The sequence below is a fragment of the Canis lupus genome, chromosome 27 (assembly GCF_011100685.1).
Source record: "Canis lupus familiaris isolate Mischka breed German Shepherd chromosome 27, alternate assembly UU_Cfam_GSD_1.0, whole genome shotgun sequence".
Taxonomy (NCBI): domain Eukaryota; kingdom Metazoa; phylum Chordata; class Mammalia; order Carnivora; family Canidae; genus Canis; species Canis lupus.
This window is the reverse complement of record NC_049248.1, coordinates 44,006,360-44,026,348: the sequence shown is the minus strand read 5'-3', so window position 1 is coordinate 44,026,348 and position 19,989 is coordinate 44,006,360. Positions and strand designations below refer to the sequence as shown.

General features: G+C 53.5%; 1 protein-coding gene across 1 annotated transcript; it reads left to right on the top strand.

Moving 5' to 3' along the window:
- The first annotated feature begins 9,363 nt into the window (after positions 1 to 9,363).
- On the top strand, positions 9,364 to 19,794 carry KRT75 (keratin 75). The gene is given in 12 exon segments (XM_038576171.1): positions 9,364 to 9,682; positions 9,684 to 9,899; positions 10,455 to 10,517; positions 10,519 to 10,670; positions 11,630 to 11,690; positions 12,083 to 12,178; positions 13,024 to 13,188; positions 15,236 to 15,361; positions 15,503 to 15,723; positions 17,120 to 17,154; positions 19,100 to 19,131; positions 19,133 to 19,794. Coding segments are annotated over 12 exon segments (1,656 nt in total). The 5' UTR covers positions 9,364 to 9,400; the 3' UTR covers positions 19,340 to 19,794.
- The last annotated feature ends 195 nt before the right edge of the window (positions 19,795 to 19,989 follow it).

The window sequence follows — 19,989 nt, the reverse complement described above, 5'->3', positions numbered from 1 at the left end:
AGTAGATAAATCTACTGTCCTATTGACCTGCAGACACAGACACTGGGGGTCAGGCCACTGCTCTGGATTTCTATTGTAAAGAGGCAGACAGTAGGCAAGGACCAAACTTCAGACTCCTCCCTCCAAACTGTCCCCTCCCTGATACCTTAGTCTTTGGCCTCAGGCTGCTGCTACCCACCTGCCCCTATAATCAGCTCAGACAGCCTTGGACACCCCCTGGGCTTCCTCGGAGTTCTTGTGGTTGTCATTGGTAGCTCCAAGCATCCATACCTTCCACGTGTTTCTAAAATTTCTCAAGATTGATCCTGAAGGAGGGAGACAAACCAGGTCCAACTGGTTGACCATCTTAGCAGGAACTGGAGCCATGAATTGTTTTTAAGGGACATTGTGTTTGCTTCTTATGTATGTGATTTATTAAAAGACATTAACATGGAAAGAAGGGTGAAAACAAATCAGTCAAAATAATCATAGTGATTGATTCTAAAGGGTGGGAATTTGGATCATCGCTATTTTCCTTTTTGTACCTTTCTGCTACGTCAAGATAAGCATCCTCATCTCCCCAGACACACAGGCTTTTTAAATAAAGTAAAAAAACTAAGTTTTACTTTATTTAAAAGTAAAAAGTATCACTTTCATTACATGCTGAATTCATACATCTTCTCTTCTGCTCCCCTGATCTCTTCGTGTGATCACACCACTGTAATTACTATTGATTTCTGGGACGGCAATTCCTCCTCTTGGTTCCTTTCCAATCTTTTCCGGTTGTTCTTGTGCATTTTGTTTCATTGGTGCTGTCGTTGTCAGGCATCCCTAGGTGTCTCAGAGTTTTCGTGGTGAATGAGAACCCCGTCTCTTCATCATATTTTCTAATTACAGGAAGGCAGTGCCTGAGAGTTTTTTTATCTCTGGACCCACTCATGTCACGACACTTTATCCCAGTTGTAATGATGAGGTTATAAATGACTAAGAGGCAGAAACCAGCATCCAAGGACCCACCTCCCTCCTGTCGGAATCTGTGTCTCCCCCAGTGTTAGGGAGGTCCGCGTGGTCTCGCCCAACCCCGGACTCTGGCTCCATCAGTTCCCCCTCTGGCCATGGGCAGAGGTGCAGCGGAGGAGGCACTGACCTGGCCTTCCCCCACCACTCCGGTCCCCTTCTTTGCTTTGCTCGCCCTCTGGTGGAGGCGCTACTACCCTGGGCTGCTGCCTGCAGACACCGGAGTGCGCCCCTCGCCTCGTTGGGGCGTCCGCCCACGTCCGCCAGATGATGACATCAGCTGGTGACATACACTTACACGCAGCGGGCAAACACCAAGCAGTGCTGCCCCTGGGCTTGAGAATCGCAGCCCACACTGGAAGGAAGAGGAATGACTGCTTTTGCCCAAGCTGGCAAGCTGACTGCTCTTTCCTCCCCCAGCCCTGGACACTGTCCAAGCTTTATTTTGTCCTGCCTTTCCTTAAAACCCCCACTAGTCCCTGAAGCCTCACCTCCCCTACTCTGACTCCTCGTTCATTCCTCAGTGATGAGGGAGTGATGAGTGGAATGTGACTACCTTTAGCCTGTGTTACCCCCGCCTCACAAAATGCCTGCCCAGCCTTATATAGGTCCTATGTGACTCAGCAGCCCAGCAAAGCTACCCAGCAATGCCGCTTAAGATTCCCTGTGGCATAGCTGGGTTGTAGACACTGCAAATAACTTTAAGAAAGGTAGGTACAAAAAAAAAAAAAAGAAAAAAGAAAAGAAAAGAAAAAAAAGAAAGGTAGGTACACTTTGGAGAGGCTAAGTGGATGTCAGTTCCTTCGAGGGGAAATTTTTAAAGATGTAGGAAAATCGTAGCTTAAAATTAAATCCTTCAATACCATGATGCCTTAACAACCTTATCAGGGTGCAGAATCATAGGTGCTTATCTCATCGAGACATTAAATGCTAAACAAAACAAAACAAACAAAAAAGAACTCCATTTATTGCAGAATCACGCCCTCTAAATCATTCCAGAAAGAATCTACAGAAGCCTCAGCACTTCTCTGGAGAGAGGACTTCCCCGTTGACCAGTAAAGCCCAGAGGCCCTTGGATTCCGACTTGAATTCTTCTCGCTGGGGTTGAAGTGTATCAGCTGGTGGCTCCGACAGCAACCAAGAGCCTGACTGGTCGACCATAACGCCCTTCCCCGCTCCCCGTACCTCCTATTTCCCAATTCCCTCGTCATATTCATTAGTCTCTGGGTTCACTCCAAGTTGGTCAACTCTTGCTTGATAAACCAGTTCTCGGGGGGGAAGGGAGAAGAAAAGCCCTTAGACACATTCCTTTAAAAGGAGTTAGTGCCTCTCATTGGCCAGATCGGACCATATCCAGAATGCCCACCAGAGGAAATCTCGCAGAGGCCGCTAAGAGACACCTGCCTGCGGGGTCACACATCCTTTCAGCCCTTTTCCAGGAAGGGAGGTGAGAGCAGTGTCCTGGCTGCTCAGATGTAACCCGCATCACACACGTGGTGCCGGCCCCTTCAAAACTGCTTCATCGCAAGTGATTCCAGAAGCATGCTTGGCTCTGCACCCTACAAGATCCCCTGCAAAGCTGCATATCCATCCATTGTCCTCCGAGTGCACACCAAGAAAGCCAGCTAATTCAAAGAGTCCTCTGCTGAGTGGCTTCTTCTAAGAGACAAATTCTTTTGTAATAATGAGCCGTTAATGGGCCTTAATTTTTTACCCTCTGTCTCTGTGCCTTTGAATGTTTACCCCTCCTAAAGCAGAGCACAGAGAGGTATCTACTCTCTAGTTTACCTTGAGCCAATCACTCCCAGCTTAATGGCTCTCGGTTTCCAGACATCATCATCATCGTCACTGTCCTCATCATCCGTGTGTGCTCACGTGGTGCCCACCAGTCGGCCAGCTGTCAGGTGGCCCAGCATGACACTCATCATGAGGCAGGCACTCCTAGGCCACAGCTGGGTGCCGCATGGGTCTGGCCCTCCAGGGGTTGGTGGAAAACACAGCCCCACATGCAGAACCTCCTGCCCATGGAAACTCCCAGGTAAATGATGCATCAGAGATGTCTCAGGAGCACAGCTTTACAGACAAGGTGGGTGTGCGCTCAACAGATAGATGCAATCCCATCTTAAATATCCATGATGGATTCACTCTGTGATTTATCCATGAGGAATGTTAAACCAAACCAGGGCCCCCAGCCTCTCCTTTTATGCTCAGGCTGCGTCCTCATGTGTGTGCTGGAAACATGGCCTTCGGAGCAAAGGGGAGAGTAGGGCTCACCTGAAGCCCTTAAGGTCCATCATGTGATCGATCATGACACACATTATCTGAACTGCATATTTTAAATTCTGTTATTTGGCCTCTTGTATGTCTCTCATTGTGCCATATGTGTCCATCTTTTCTTCCCCCACAGCCCAGCAGGTCCGTGGGGGTGAGAGTCACGTGCAACAATGACTGCGTGTCTAGCACACGGGGGACCAGTGTGCCATGGGCACAGACACTGTGCAAGAGGATAGGAAACAATAGCCCTACTTCCAGCTTTACTCTCAGCTTCTTGTGGGACTCCAGGCCTCACTCTCCTCATCCAGAAATAGGGAACCTCTTTAAGGTATACTTCGTGAACTTTTCTGGAGCTGAAATGAATGGCAAGGGCCAGGGGCGTCTAGACCCCAGGTCGTGGCCTGGCCTGCAAAGAGGGGGTGTCCCTGCCTGGCGTCCCAGAGTTCCCTGTACACATGCTGGGCCTATTCGTATTCATATGATGACATCCTACCACCGTGGTTCTTTTCCTTGAGGCAGTGTGGATGACGGCGCCTCCTCCACCGTCATAGCCCAGGACCCAGCACATTGTAGGTCTCAATGAATATTCCGTTGAAAAAATAAATGAACAAATGAACACAGACGCATGTTGAATGAAGGCTCCAGCCAGCAGTGCCTCTCGGGTATAACTGGGGGGTGAGAGATGATGACACTGGAAGGCAAGAAGGAGGGAAGGGCTTCCGTGATGTCCAAGTTTATGAGACAGTGACATGGTGCCAAGCCCTGCATGGCTTCCAGCTGTTACTTCCCAGCTTGTGACACACACCCCAGACCTCGACAGCACCCTGGAGCCCCGGAAGGAGCCAGTGGATGGTGTCAACAGCCTCCCGCAGTGCACCAGTATCACCCAGCCCACCCAGCCTGTGCCCACAGGCTGGGGCTGCACACCATTCCAGCTGGCCAGGGTTTCTAGGTATTGCGCTCTCTGTTCACAGGCGCCCAGGAAGAGCCACAGGGGCATTCCGTTCATCCCCCACTTTCCTTTCCCAGCAGTGTCCCTGTTTGGCCGCCGCTCCTCAGCAACAGCTGGAGACTCTTGGTGAAGCACCTTGATCTGGCAAACAAATGAAGCCATTAAGGGGTTAGTGGTGGCTGGCCAAGACACACCTTTGAAGCCTTTCTTGTCTAAATCCCTGCAGGTGCCTTCTTTGGGGTCCCACAGGGCGCCCCTTGAGACTCTGGCATCGCACCACCCCTTCGCTCCAGGAGGGGCCCCAACTGTGCTTCCTGGGCAGCAGGGGCTTTTCTCACTGGCTGTGAAGGGGGGCAGGATCCAGGCAAATGGCAGCAGAAGGAGTCAGGATCCCAGCTCAGCTACCAAACAGGTGCATCACCTTCAGACGGTTCTTGTAATGGGTCTCCTCTTCGCTGACGCTCCTTCAGGCTCCAAAGACCTGATTCTACTCCTTCATGTCACTTCTCTCCCCGGACACACTCAGTCACCACCACGTCACATCTAGACTGTTTCGTGACTGTTCTTAAGACACACCTGTCTGGGACGTCTGGGTGGCTGAGGGCTTGAGCATCTGTCTTCGGCTCAAGGCGTGACCCCGGGGTCCTGGGATCAAATCCCACATCAGGCCTCTACAGGGAGGCTGCTTCTCCCTCTGCCTGCATCTCTGCCTCTCTGTGTCTCTCATGAATAAATAAATAAAATCTTTAAAAAAAAAAAAAGACATGCATGTCCATGTGTTCATGCTTTGCCATGTGCACATCTGTTGGGTGCGTCTGAAGCACTTGATTGTAGAGGGAAGGGATTGTTCCACCTTCACTTAAACCCAAACTGGAATGAAAAGAGCACCCCCATTTTGTTGCTAGAATTGTCTGAAAGGGACTTGAGGGCTGCCTACCCATCAAATCTGGACCCCAGGGAAATGCCTGGTTATGTCGGCAGCAGAAGGGAGCAAACCGAGCGAGGTCTGGCCATGAGCCCATAGGTATCCCAAGTCGTGAATCTTGGTGGCTTCTTGAGATTGACTGGCACATACAGTGCCCTTTGGAGAGCAGATATTACCACTAAAAGCAGGAGCAAAGGGGGCTGTGGGGTGGAGGGTCTGACCCCCACAGAGGCCGGGTAGGTGGTGACTCTCAGAGGTACCAAACCTGAAAGAAGCCGGCTGCCCTGGCATGCACCGATAGCCCAGGTAGGAAAGGGTTTCTGGTCGGGATGTCTCAGGCACCACAACAGAGTTATCTTCTGTGAGCTCAGCCCCTGGAAGTTGTAAACCTGCAGAGCCACATGTGGCTGTCCCTCCAGACAGCCTCGGATCCCCTTTCTCTTACAGCGTCTACTCCAGGAAGAAGGCGTTGTGTCTGCTTTGTTCACTGCTGGATCCCCCATGCCTGCAACAGGGAACATCCAGCACACAGTAGGTGCTGATCAATAGTTCTTAACTAAAGATAGTACGAGATGCCCGTCCCGGTGTAGTGAGGGATTGGAGCTACAGGGTTTGGGGGCTGGGTCCTCTGATACTGGGTGCAGGGACTTGGCTCTGTGCGTCAAAACTGTCTGCTCTAAGGGATCACCTAATCCCCTCCATCTCCATCCAGCCTGCCTTTCTCTGGCCTTGGCCTGGTAGGAAGCCAAAGCTCCTTGGTGTGCTCCCCACGGACCCCCTTGGCCTTGGGAGGCGTGACTCCGTGGCCTTTTTCTCCGCCTCCCCTGACCTCCACAGTCCTGACTGCCAGCCCAGCCGGACCTCCTCAAAATCTACCACAGCCAAGGACCTCAGTGTCCCTCTGGGGACAGGAGAGCCCACCCTGAGCAGGGCGGACAGGAAACAGGAAAACCAGTGAGTCTGGCCTCCCAACCTGGGGCAGCGGAGCACATGCCACAGCTCTTGATCCACCCTCCCCCAAACCTCAAGAAAATGCCTCCGGACAGACTCAGTGACAGCGAGTTAGAGAAATTCAGAAGTAGAGAGCAGAGGGGAACATGCAGCTCTTCTCTAAGCTGGACAACCCAGCTTGGGTGAACTTCTGCCACAGTTCCATTTAGGGTCCTAGGAGGCAAGTCAGGAGGAAAGGAACCTCCTTAACCCTCACAGGTAAACTAGCTCCCATATGACCAGAAAACCGAAGCAGTGGAAAAACCCAGGGACTCGCAAGCCAAACACAGGTGGTCTCAGGAAACGGGCAGGAAGGCATCAGTCCCTGCGTGTGGTTTATCGGAGAAGCCTTCTCGGGGGTGAGTTTTAGGCAGAATTATAAAGGGCGTCAACACCGAAACAGAAAACTTCCCAGGGCAGAAAGGAAAGAAGACTGTATTAGTAGTCTCAAGTTTCGGGGCTTTAAAGCGGACACTGACACAGGCCGTCAGGGGGGCTGGGGTGTCCTAAGCATTCACGTTCATGGGGTGGAGCGGGGGGGCGGGGAAGGTCGTGATGAAGGTCAAAGGTCACAGAAAAGGGGGTAAAGAAAGAAGAGACGTGAAAGACGTTCCCCTTTTCCTTTTTTTTTTAATTTTTTTTTTAATTTTTATTTATTTATGATAGTCACAGAGAGAGAAAGGCACAGAGACACAGGCAGAGGGAGAAGCAGGCTCCATGCACCGGGAGCCCGATGTGGGATTCGATCCCAGGTCTCCAGGATCGCGCCCTGGGCCAAAGGCAGGCGCCAAACCGCTGCGCCACCCAGGGATCCCACGTTACCCATTTCCATCTAACGTCACCAAGGCCAGTGAGTGGGACAGTCCAGCTCCGGAAACAACAAGTCTGGGTGGGAAAATTAGAAGAGAAGAGAAGAAATGGGCAGTCCCAGACATGGAGGCAAATGAAAACGGGATGAGAGGTAAAGCCTGGGAATGGGGCTCCCCGGAGACGGCATGGAAAGAAAGGAACGACCTGGGAAGGGAGGCAGATTGGGGTCAGCTGCCTCGTGGAAAGTGTGATGGGAGACAGCAGAGGTGACCCCCATTCCCGCGGGCCTGGGCTAAGGCGCTCCCTGGGCCCTAACTCTCCTTCGGCCTTTGTTCCGTAGAAAGCTCCGAAGGGTTTGCTCAGCACAGGTCAGGAGACAAATGCCTCTTCTCTGAGAAAGAGATTATCATGCGATGACTACAGAAAACAAAGACAATTATTCTTTCCGCCCCAGACGCATGCACCACCCGGCGGGGCCCCAAGCGCCTTAGCAGCAGGCGGGAGAGCTCCTATGCTCCTCTTGCCCTGTATCAACAAAAGCTATGATTCATAGGTTCCCTCTGGAAACTGAGACTCTCAAACGATCTCTCAACAGAGGGAAAGCTCCCCCCACCCCCCACCCCTCCACCGCCCCTGCCTGCCTCAGCCCCAAGGAGGAAATAGCTCAGTGAACAGAGAGCCGCCACTCCAAGTGCCAAGCTGTCATTCCAGGCAGGTGAGCATCTGCTACCCCAGCCTTACACGTGTGTCTCTGAAAGGACACCCGTGTGGGAAGGTCACGGAATCGGGCTCTGCTTCTCCATAGCTAAGGACCACTGTCTGCTTAATTGCCGATTCAGGGACTCTGTTTCCGGAAACTGAACGCATTTGGGTTCCTCTCTCACTCTGCTAGCTCTCGAAACCACTGCGGGTAGTAAGCAGTCAGGAGGACAAAACAAAATCTGACCGTTTCTCTGTAGGGCTCTTCCCCCCACAGTAGAGTCTGGGGGGATGAGATGCAGAAAAAGGCGAGACCAGGAGCTTGCAGGCTTCCTATCAGTTTCCACCGAAGGGGACGTAGGGCACAGGCCACAAGACCAACAAGGAAAGCAAGACAAATGTCTCGGGAGCCCTCCACTCGGTGCAACTACTGGAGCTCTTCTGATGAAGACGGAAAACCAGGGATCCCCGGCCTTGAATGGGGATGGCCAGCCTGGGAAGCTTCTGGAATAAAGCAGCCTCAGACAAAGCTGGGAGGTAGTGCTTTATGGTATAGCACCTTTTTATAAATTAATGTACTTCAGTGCTATCTTCCTACCAGGACGCCAAGCCTGTTATTAAAGAAAAAGATGGGACGCCCGGGTGGCTCGGGCGGTTTAGCATCTGCCCTCAGCTCAGGTCATGATCCTGGGGTCCTGGGATCGAGCCCCGTGTCGGGCTCCCCGCTCCACGGGAAGCCTGTTTCTCCCTCTCCCTCTTTCTGCTGCTCCCCCTATTTGGGTGCTCGTTCTCTCTCTCTCTCTCATCTATCTCTGTCAAATAAATACATAAAAACTTTTTTTAAAATTATAGAGAAAAAGAACATGTGTGGTGCTCCTTTCAAATCCCCACTGACCCTGCCCCAGGACGGACATGCTGCTGACCCTTCAGTCATACATGCTCACGACTAGTAAGAGACGGGGCCGGGACTCAAACCCACCTTCCCCATACTCACAACTTGTCTCCACAGCAGACAGAGGGTCTGGTCCGGAGAGTCCCCTAGTGGAGCAGACAGGATGTACGGGCGCAGGTGTGTGTGTGTGTGTGTGTGTGTGTGTGTGTGCACGAGCACATGCTCCTGCCGCAGGGAAATCAGGTGTGACCTGCACGACACAGAAGGAAGCATATGAGGAAAACCAAGGGGCGATCAAAACCGGGTGGTTTCCTAAGGAAGATGAGTGCGGAGCAGGATTTTTAGGACCTGGAAGGACAGCGGGAGGGCGGGGGCAGCAGGGGACACGGCGGGTAATTGCTGAGCAAAGGCTCAGGAGCAAGGAGCACGGCGGAGGAGGAACAGGAGGGCCTGGGAAACAGGGCATCACAGACACTTGTTTTGACACCGATGTTTGCACAGGAGGGAGTGGGTCCCAGGCGTAAGAAAGCGGTTTAGAAACCAGGCGGTGTTTTTAGAGCCCATTAGATGCATGATTAGGACATGACTGAAGGCAATTAGCGTGCTTCTCATTCGTCTGCTGATCAAGTTGCGACTGGAAAGGAGTTTCCACGGGGGGGGGGGGGGGGGGGGGAGAGGGGGGCAGGGAGGCAGCCAGCGGCCCTGACACGGCCCGGAGGGGCGGATGCCTGGGGGATGCCATCAGAGGCCGCCTGGGCAGCGCCCGCCCTCCCGGGGCCCCATAAAAGCCAGGGCGCCCCATGCTCTCCATCCCCTTCACACGCACCCGTGTCGGGAGCTCTCGCCGCCTCGCCCAGCCACCATGTCCAGGCAGCCCAGCGTCACTTTCCAGCCCGGCGGCCGCAGGAGCTTCAGCACGGCCTCGGCCTCCACCCCGGCCGTGGGCCGCTCCCGCTTCAGCTCACTCTCCGTGGCCCGCTCCACGGGTGGCAGCGCCGGGCCGGGCAGGCTGAGCAGCGCGGGGGCCGCCTTCGGGAGCCGCAGCCTCTACAACGTGGGGGGCACCCGGCGGCTCTCCACTGGGGGCTGTGGCGGCGGCTTCCGAAGTGGCTTTGGTGGTAGGGCCAGCGGCGGGTTTGGGGCCAGGCAGTGGATTTGGCTATGGGGGGGCAGCCGGAGGAGGCTACGGGGCCTGGGGCTTCCCCGTGTGCCCCCCCGGAGGCATCCAGGAGGTCACGGTCAACCAGAGCCTCCTGACTCCCCTCAACCTGCAAATCGACCCCGCCATCCAGCGGGTGCGGAAAGAGGAGCGCGAGCAGATCAAGACCCTCAACAACAAGTTCGCCTCCTTCATCGACAAGGTGAGGCCGGGGGCCGCATGCGCGCCCCTTGGGTCGGGGTGGCAGGAACTCCTGGAGAGGCCCTCGCCCCGACAGGGAGCAGTATCACAACGGCCTCCCTGTGGAAAAATGCATCAGCTCCACAGGTACCTCACAAGTGGGGCCAGACTGCCCCAGAGGCCCTTGAAATCTCCCTCATTTCCCTGGAAGCCATGTGGTTGGTTCAGCCAACACCAAGGGAAGCGTTGAGTTCTCCGCAGGAGGAGTTTCCGCTGAGCAAACTAACCTCACCCAGAGCAGGTGTTGTCGAGACACTCAACCCAAGAGGAGAGTCTCCCCATAGAGACCTCCAAGCCCACCCCATCAGTTCTCTGGAAGCCCCGGGTGTATGGGTGGAAGCCCCGGAGACCTGTGGGGTAGCTCCAAGGGCTTTCTCATTCCAATTTGGAGCCGTCAGTTATGTAGCCGACAGTTGGGTATCAGGTGACAAAGCATATTTTTCTTCTCTCCCTTATTAGTTGGAGTGTCTGGCTCTGCCTCCCCAGTTTCTCAAGATTTCCTTCTCGCCCCCTCCAGGTGCGCTTCCTGGAGCAGCAGAACAAGGTCTTGGAGACCAAGTGGGAGCTCCTTCAGGAGCAAGGGCTCCAAGACAGTGAGGCAGAACCTGGAGCCCTTCTTCGACACCTACATCAACGACCTCCGCCGGCAGCTGGACAGCGTCACGACGGAGAGGGGCAGGCTAGACGCCGAGCTGAGGAACATGCAGGATGTCGTGGAAGATTTCAAAGTCAGGTAAGGGGAAGATGGGCTTCCGGTCACGCACAGTAGTCCCAGGGACTGGTCTCTATAAGGACCAGCGAGGTGCAAAGGGGCAAACGCCAGTGCCAGCAGGGAGCTTGGAACTTGCAGCCGTCATTCTGTGATTTGAAGATAGCATGGTGTAGGGCGACAAAGGGACTCTCATCTCATGCATCACTATTCCCAAGAAGCCTACCCTGACCTTGTCCACATGACTGCAAAGTGATGTCTGCATCACTGATACTCTGAAAGGCAAAATACCATTTCACAGCCAAAGTATTCTTTAACCCCCAAAGCACTGCCTACTATGGAGGGGATGCAAGCCCAGGAGACTCGCTAGTGTCTAAGCGAGGCAATCCTCCCGAGGGAGGCAAAATTTGGCTGGCCATCATCCAGGCTACAGTAGGTGAGGTATCCAACAAAAGGGGATGGTCCTCCCAAGGGATGGCCGACCCATGGCTTCGGAGTTAGAGCCACTTCTGTTTACTAAAAAGCCCACTGCTCACGTGGCTGCTCTGAGCTTCAGTAAAAATACAGCAAAATCTACCAGGAACGGTCTCCTTCCTGAACAAGCAAAATTCACTCCATAGTTCCAGAAGCCACTTGAGGCAGCCAAGTGTTTTAAAGGTCACAATTGTGCATCTCTAAGAAGGTAGAGTTTCATAAGTACAAATTTCTATTCTTGTAGTTCCATGCTCACCTTCTAGTCTTACAAAAGGAAGAAGAAGGAAAAAAAAAAAAAAAAGAACTTCTGGCAGAAGAAATGATTCCCCTTTTATAGAGGGAGAAATAAAGGTTAAGTGAATCACCCCCAGTCACACATAGGTCAGTAGAAGAGCCGGAAAGGATTTGAGGTCTCTGAACTCTTGCTACACCAGAAACGCTCCTCAGCCCGGGAAGAGTTCACCTGGACACTTGCTCAACCGCACGCCCCCTCTCCTCTGTGCTTACAGGTACGAGGACGAGATTAACAAGCGCACCGCTGCTGAGAACGAGTTTGTGGCCCTGAAGAAGGTGGGTGGAAGTGTCTCTCAAAGGAGAAGATTCTAAACTGAATCTTTGGAGTAGGGGAGACGTGACCCTTGGGACTCCCAAGACCCTGAATCTTTGGAGTATGGGGAGACATGACCCTTGGGACTCATATAACCCTTGAGAGTATCTGGAGAGCTCAAATCTGCCCAAATGCTCCCTCGGTATAGGGCCCCGCTAACTCTACTAGGGTCTCTGTGAGCTCAGGGAACTCAATCACTCCCATTCTCCGCAATCAGTCACCCCCACCCCAAAGCCCAGACTCAGAGTTTGCTGAAATCTAACTTGGAAGGGCCAGGGAAGAGTCGGTCCAACTTCTTCTGGGCTCATTGCTTGGGGCTGGGGTCTCAGAGGAGCATCCTGTGCTGTTGTTCTAGGACGTGGACTCAGCCTACATGAACAAGGTGGAACTGGAGGCCAAAGTCAACTCTCTGACCGATGAGATCAACTTCTTGCGGATGCTCTTTGAGGCTGTAAGAGCCTGCAGATGTTTTTGTTCCTCCTAGGTCTGGGGCCTGGAAAGAAAAGGATGGTGCAGAGAATGTCATCTATGTAGGGCCTCCACCCATCAGGCCCCAGATGCTCCAATTTGGGACTTGGGTGGTCATGGGCACCTGGGAGAACTGCTTGGTATCTTGCCACACTAAACCCAGCTCCAGCTCCAGCTCTGAGGCTGCTCCCCCCACCCCACAGCATAGCATGGAGGGAGTGCCGATTCTCGAATCCCAGGTCCCTGGGTAGCATTCCCAAGGAATCAAGATAGATCTCTCCCTCTCCCCTCCCAGAAAAGTTCAAAAAGAAGTTGCCCCTCAACTCATTGGTCAGGGTGCTTCCTGCCCTCTGAAGATGCCTCATTCTGGGTGCTACCACTGTGAAGGCAGAGACCTGGGTCTTTGACGGAGAGAAGTGGGAGTGATGAAGTCATACTGTACAGAGGGAAGCAGGGTCCTAAAACTCTCTCTATCCTAAAGAAATATTTTATGCTGGCATGTGAAGCAACATATGTCATATTCAACTCAATATTATTTGGCCCAGAGAACAGTGACCCAGCCTTCATACTCAGGGAAAACACCCAAGTGGGAGTCTTGAGAAGCCATCCTGGGGGTCACACCCCCATCACATTGATCTGGGACCCTGAAGCTTCTCAGGGATTGGCATGGGGGTTCTTGAATGGCTGCAAGTGCCCAGGGAAGGGCTGGAATAACCCCTGCCAGGGATGCCAAAGAAGGGATTCCTGACCTAGACAGGTAGTCAATAGCGTGATTTCAAGAACCTTTCTTTTTATGCCTTGGTGACGCTGGGTTTACTGGCTCTGCAGGAGCTGTCCCAGATGCAGACCCAGGTCAGTGACACCTCTGTGGTGCTGTCCATGGACAACAACCGCAGCCTGGACCTGGACAGCATCATCGCTGAGGTCAAGGCCCAGTATGAGGACATCGCCAACCGCAGCCGGGCTGAGGCTGAGTCCTGGTACCAGACCAAGGTGAGTGTGGGCATCTCTGTGATAGATTCCAGGATGACTGTTACCTGAAGCCCCAAATAATCATTTACCCATGAGTGTCAGGAAATACCTGAGCATTTCTGTTTCTTTCAATGGGGCAGAAGTGGCCGGTACCATGAAGAGTCAACTTGAAATGGGTGTGGAAACCCAACCATACACACTAACGTGCTCAGGGAATGTAAGGTGCTCAGGAAAGCCCTTGTCCCCATATCACTTAGGATCTGGTCGGGGCTGGGTGAGACTCCAATGCAACCCAGAAATAGTCATAGAGCGATTTCTAAATGGCTTATATATTCAACACATAGGGTTACAGAGTTGTAACTAAACAAATTGCAAACCGTTTATTTTTGGTCTGAGAGACTATGAAGTAAATGGGGGGGGGTCATGGAAGGAGAAAGACCGTGTTAATAAAAAGCTTCCAAGAAGAGGTGGCTCTTCCTTCCATTTGGAAGCATCCACGGACAATAGATTGCCAAGGACGGGGGAGGTATTTAAGGCTGCACAAGCAGTTTTTTGGGGCTGGAAGGAAGACATGAGCACTTTGCCAAGCAACAGAGTTTATACCGGGAAGAGGGGGGTTTGGGATGACCATGGAGAGAGACTGTCCAAAGTCACAGATGGCCAGAAGTAGGTTCGGCTTTGGAGGGCGGAGTAGACTGAGCAGTCCAATCCATGAGACCAACTCCCTGCCCAATGCAGACCCTTTCCAGGGCCAGCTGCTCACCTATGTGTGGCTTCCATCCTTTGCCCTGCTGTGTGCCCTGCCTTAGTCCCTACCACTGCAAAGTAGTAGAAAGGAAGAGGGTCTCAAGTGCCAGGGGTGCACAATGCAGAGGCAGAAGCAGAGGCAGAGGCAGATGACGAGTGGAGGTGAGATGTCCCTAAGTTGAAATTTATAGTGGTTGAAATTTGTAGTGAACAATTTCCTTTTGTTGGTAGGGCCGACTGCTCCCTTTAACCATGTGTATCTAGAAATGGAGGAGCTGGGCCACTCAGCACTTCCAAAGCCAGACAGATCTTCACTCAGGGTAGTGTCTCTCCCTTGGGAAAGGTATGGGCAAGTGACAGGGGCCATTTGTTGCTCCGAAATGACTGCATCCTGGATATGCACCATATCCAGGTTCCCTCAGATGGGAGATTTTGATACAAAGTCTTCAGAACTATGACCCCTCCAGCATGGCTCCATCTAACACCTATTCCCTGCACCTCTCCCCTGCTCCCCCAGCACTGACATCTGGACGGCTACCAAAATTCATGGTCATATGGCTCTGGATGTATGATCTGTGATTGGGATCCCCAAAGGACACTGACCAAGCCACCTTCTCACCCCTAAAGCTCACCATGCTCCTTTTTGCCCCAGAGTCTGCACACAGGTTGTCTCCCCTGTCTGGAATGTTCTCTCCCCAGCCTATCACTTAGGTCACTCCTTCCCATCCTTTATCATGCAACTGGAGCAACTCCATCTCTGGAAGTGCTTCCCTGACCCCCTCTCCTCAACTTCCATGTCTAGGTCAGATTCCTTTGTTACGCTACCTGTTCATTTCCAATGAACGGAGAACTTTTCCGGTGGGTACTATAAATTCAATAATGTGGTGATTTAATTACCATCTATTTCCCCCAATAAAGTGTAAGCAGGGGTCTGAGTATGCTCTCCATGATACTCCCAGAGCCTAGCACGTGCCTAAGAAATAACACCCCAGGGATCCCTGGGTGGCACAGTGGTTTAGTGCCTGCCTTTGGCCCAGGGTGCAATTCTGGAGACCCGGGATCGAATCCCACATCGGGCTCCCTGCATGGAGCCTGCTTCTCCCTCTGCCTGTGTCTCTGCCTCTCTCTCTCTCTCAGTGTGTGACTATCATAAATAAATAAAAATTAAAAAAAAAAAACACCCTGGTGAGTGAGCGAGAGGGTGCGTGAATGATCAGTGAGTGGGTGGCCTGCCGGTGGCCTCGAGAGCCAGGTTACGCACACAGGGAGTACCCAGTCCAGGCGTTTGATGAGGTGACTGACTCTGCTCTGATTCCGTCAGTACGAAGAGCTGCAGGTCACAGCGGGCCGGCACGGGGATGACCTCCGCAACACCAAGCAAGAGATCTCCGAGATGAACCGGGTGATCCAGAGGCTCAGAGCCGAGATCGACAGCATCAAGAAGCAGGTAGCGTATGGCAGGGCCGAGAGCTCCTTGCCCACCCATGTCTCCAGGGTCCTTCTACCATGTTCCCAGGACTCCTGCCCAAGAAGCGCCACACGCCCCGGGGCTGTCAGTAAGGCTCGTGGCTTCCTCCCCGTCTTGTAGTGTTCCAGCCTGCAAACGGCCATCGCTGACGCCGAACAGCGCGGAGAGCTGGCCCTCAAGGATGCCCGGGCCAAGCTAGTGGACCTGGAGGAGGCCCTGCAGAAGGCCAAGCAGGACATGGCCCGGCTGCTGAGGGAGTACCAGGAGCTCATGAACGTCAAGCTGGCCCTGGACGTGGAGATCGCCACCTACCGCAAGCTGCTGGAGGGCGAGGAGTGCAGGTGAGGCCAGGGGCACTAGTTCCATTCCAGCTGCCGGAGCATTCCTAGGGACGCAGGTGGCTGCGGCCCCCTCCTCTCCTGGAAAAGGGAGCCAAATGCTGATAGAACTGGGCCAGGAAGTGGGGGAAGAAGTGCCATTACTTTCCAGGCCAGTGAATCATCATCAAATGCCCGTATTCGGAGTACAACTGCTTTTCGCACCCCATAGAAATCTAGGATCTGATCCGGTCCTAAGTAATCAAATTCTATCAAAGGAGCAATTAGGTTCTGTGGCAGGTCTGGATATGTGGTGTGAGAGGCTCTGGGCTGAGAATAGGTTGTCGCAGGATTTGTGCGGACAGGCCGGCCACTAACTAGCTGTGTAATCTCAGGAAAGTCAGTATCCCTTCCCTGGTCCTCAAATTCTTCAGCGATGGAATAAAAAGTCCCAATCATCTGATGCCCAAAGCTCAGTGGGAACTCTGCGCTCTGCCAATCACCAGCTGTGTGACCGAGGGCGGATTGCTTCACCTTTCCATTCCCCACCTGTGAAATGAGGCTAACCATGGTTTCTATCCCCATGTGTTATTAAAAGGGTTAAAAAAAAAAAAAAAGGGACCAGACATGAAGGTCTTAGAACAACGTACACAGCAAGTGTTAAAAAAAAAAAAAAAAAATGCTAGCTGTCTTTTGGTTCAGTGGCTGAAGATTAGGGCTTTGGGACCAAATGAGTCTGGCTTCAAATCTAGCTTTGTGACCGTGAGCAAGTGAATTAACCTCTCTGCGCTTCAATTTCCCCATCCACCAAACTGAGGTAGCAATACCTACTTAATGGGGTCATCGGGAGAATTAAGTGGCACGATGCAGGTGGCAGGTGGGTAGTCCTCTTTACCGTTCTGAGTATGTGTGTATGAATGAAGGCCAGTTCTGTCCTCAGCGTGGAAAGCAAAATCACTCCAGTTGCTACAATAACAGGCTGATTATTGTCACTGTTATGTTTATGACTCAGACTGGGCTCCACGCCTCTCATCACCCCAGCACTGCCCTGTGCACGACAACAGTCCATTGTTGGGAGAGAAATCTTGTTCCTTAACGAGCCCTACCTCTCCAACCAGCCCCAGTGTATGATTAGCTTTAATTTTCTCCAGGTGTCTACCCAGTTTGAACCAAAAAATGTGTTTCTGAGATTACAGGCCTTCCTCCTATGAACCTCGACTCCGCCTTGTGTCATTGCATTAGATTATTATTTTTAATACTACTAGTATTTAAATAATTCCAACCTCCACTTAGTTCTGCAATAAAAATAATAAAGGGTTTTTTTTTAATGCACTTAATTGCAAAAACGTTATTTCAAATGCTCACAAGCTGCTGGACATAATAGTAACTAACCTTCCTTCTCCCCCCTGCTCCCAATCAGGCTGAGCGGAGAGGGCGTTTCTCCAGTTAACATCTGTGAGTATGACATCCTCCGGTGTCAGTCGGCATGTGTGTGGTTGGGGGCAAGGGACGCGGCGTCGTGCGGGAGGCTGGAGGGCATGCGTGAGCCATTGGACGGGACCCCACGGAGAAGGTTCATTTTGAGGTGTGAGGTCTTGAATTTATTAAGATGAGAGCCATATTAGGAGTCTTATTTTTTTTTTTTTTTAGGAGAGAGATCTTAATGTCCCAATTTTTACCTCTTTGCCTGTGACAGAGCACCACAGAGAGGGTGATAGGAGGTTTGCTGTGACCCTTCTGCAAGGGTTTAGACGATGCACGGGTCCTGCCCCCCCCACCTCCCGGGGGATCCCACACCTTTCTTGCTGGGGGTGCAAGTCTAATTCAGACATGAGCATTCACTGCAGACAGGATTTACAAAACCCTAGTATGCCCTCGGCCTTAGGAAGATGCCTCCATCCCGGGCCCAAGGCCACAGCCAGGAAGGCAGCCCCTTCCCGGAACGGTGTGGGGAGAAGCCCTGCTGCTCCGGTTAGGTCTGCAGAGCAAACAACCTTTCCAAGGCGGTGAGAGTCCATAAGGCAGGTAGCGGGTGCAGCTGCTCAGGAACAGGAGTGGGGTGAGCAAGCGGCCACAGCCCACGCCGCTAAGAGCAGAAGTCACTCGCAGAGCCCACTGCTGGCCTCGTGGGGCCCACAGGGCTGAGCTTCACGGCTTGCATCCTACGAGTGCGTGTGGCTTTCCTGATGCGGGATTCACAGCACCAGTGACTGTACTGACCGATGATTCTAGAAGGCAGAGCCTTCTGAATGACCCAGCTGTCCTCCTTCGCTGATGTCCTTGTCTGGCAGCCCCGGAGACCCTCCGCCAGTCGTGAGGAAGGCTACCGTAAGCTCTGAGGTTGCCCTGCTCTTGAAAGCACCTGGAAGTCTGTGATCTAAGTCGGCCGCACCGCGGTTACCGCAGACCCGGGGGCTCCAGACAAGAGAAATGTATTGTCTCACACTTCTGCAGACTAGCGATTCAAAACAGGTGTCAGCGGGACCGTGCCCCCTCTGAAACCTGTAGGGGAGCCCCCTTCCTCACCCGGTCCAGCGCCTAGTGGTACCTGTCAACTCCTGGTGCTACTCGCCTGCATCATTCCCATCTCCGTCTCTGTGTCACACGCCCTTCCCCTATGTGTCTTTCTTCACGTGGATGCCTCTCCTCTTCTTATAAGGACACGAGTCCCATTGGGTAGGGCCCTCCCTCGTGATTTCATCTTAACTGGATTCCATCTGCAAGATCCCGTTGCCAAATAAGGTTGCATTCACAGGCATTGACTCCGATACTTTTTTGGAGGACACAATTCATTCCAGAACAGCCCGTTTTTATTTCAGTTTCCCTTCTGAAGAGCCCAACGTAAGGGTGCTAGAGGTTGAAGGTGGTGGTTGGTTATAAAAGTTAAGAGCAGGTCGTGGAGAGAACGGGAGCAGAGTGGGCCAGCCCGTGGGTCGTCTGTCACTTGGCCTAGCAAGATTCCTCCAGCCCCGCTTTGAGATTCAGGGGGGCGGAGGCTGAGGACACCCACAGAGGTGTGTGCATGCCCCCCCACCTCAAGAAGGGAGAGAGACACCAGAGCCAGGCCCACAGAGCAGGGGAGTGCGAAGGGATCAAAGGGAAGGAATCCCTTCCTGGAGGCGAGAAGTCTCCATTAAGTTCTGGAAGGAAAAGCGAGGCATTAAGTAGCAGAGAGGAGGTAGGAGGCCGAACCAGACGGCGAGCGCGGCACTGCCGCCCGGACAACCTGGCCGAGCGCGGTCGGAGCTCGCTACCTGGGCCTGGAGGTTAGAAGGAGGCAGAGGCTGCCCGAGAGGCCACCCCATCCCCACCCCACCCCCAGGGGCTTCAGGCCACAGGCCCTGACGCCCGGCCTCCTCTCCTGCCCTCGGTTCTGACCCGGTCCCCTCCCTCCCGGCAGCCGTGGTCACCTCCACCGTTTCCAGTGGCTACAGGCGGTGGCAGCGCCATGGGAGGCGGAAGTCTGGGCCTCGGCGGGGGCAGCGGCTACTCCTTCGCCACCAGCGCCGGCCACAACCTGGGTGCGGGCCTGGGCGGCTCCGGCTTCAGCGCCAGTAGCAGCCGGGGCCTTGGCGGCGGTGGCTCCAGTGTCAAGTTTGTCTCCACCACGTCCTCCAGCCGGAAGAGCTACAAGCATTAGGTGCAGCCACTCGGCTCCCCTTCCTCAGCCCTGAGACCCGCCTGCTTGCGGACCTCACCTGTCTACACTCGCAGACAGGATCCCTGGGTCCCTCTCCTTCGGCTCCCCTCGCCCACCTGTGCTGCTGGGAAGGAAGCCTGGCGTCCTGGCTAAACCCCTCTCCCCAGAGCAAGCCAGCCCCCCCCCCCAGCCTCCTGACAGTCCCAGAGAGCCCCTGCACCCTCTGTGCCAACGCCCGCCCTCTTTCAAGATCCACATTCAGCATCTTGCGGAGACTCCCCCTTCAGAGCCTCCTCCTTCCTCCCACCTTCCAGAGGCAGAGATGGGGAGTGGGTGTTTCCCAGGCGGGCTCAATGCCGGGTTGGAGCCCACCTGTTTCACGCTGCTTATCAGCTGCCTGCTGGGAGTGAGGGCTCTCTCTCTTTCTCTGCCCCCCCCCCCGAATATGTCTATTAAATGCATGTGTAATGTGTTTGGTGTCCAGCCCTCTGCATGGCACAGTGAAGCGGCCCAGAACAATCCGCCTCCTCTCCAGGCCACATAGAGGGCCCAGGGCACATCAGATCCTCCCCGCCTCCCGCAGAACAGAGGATGCTGGGCTGGGGAGATGGGAGGGATGAAGGGGGCTGGGGTGGACCACCAGCCAGACT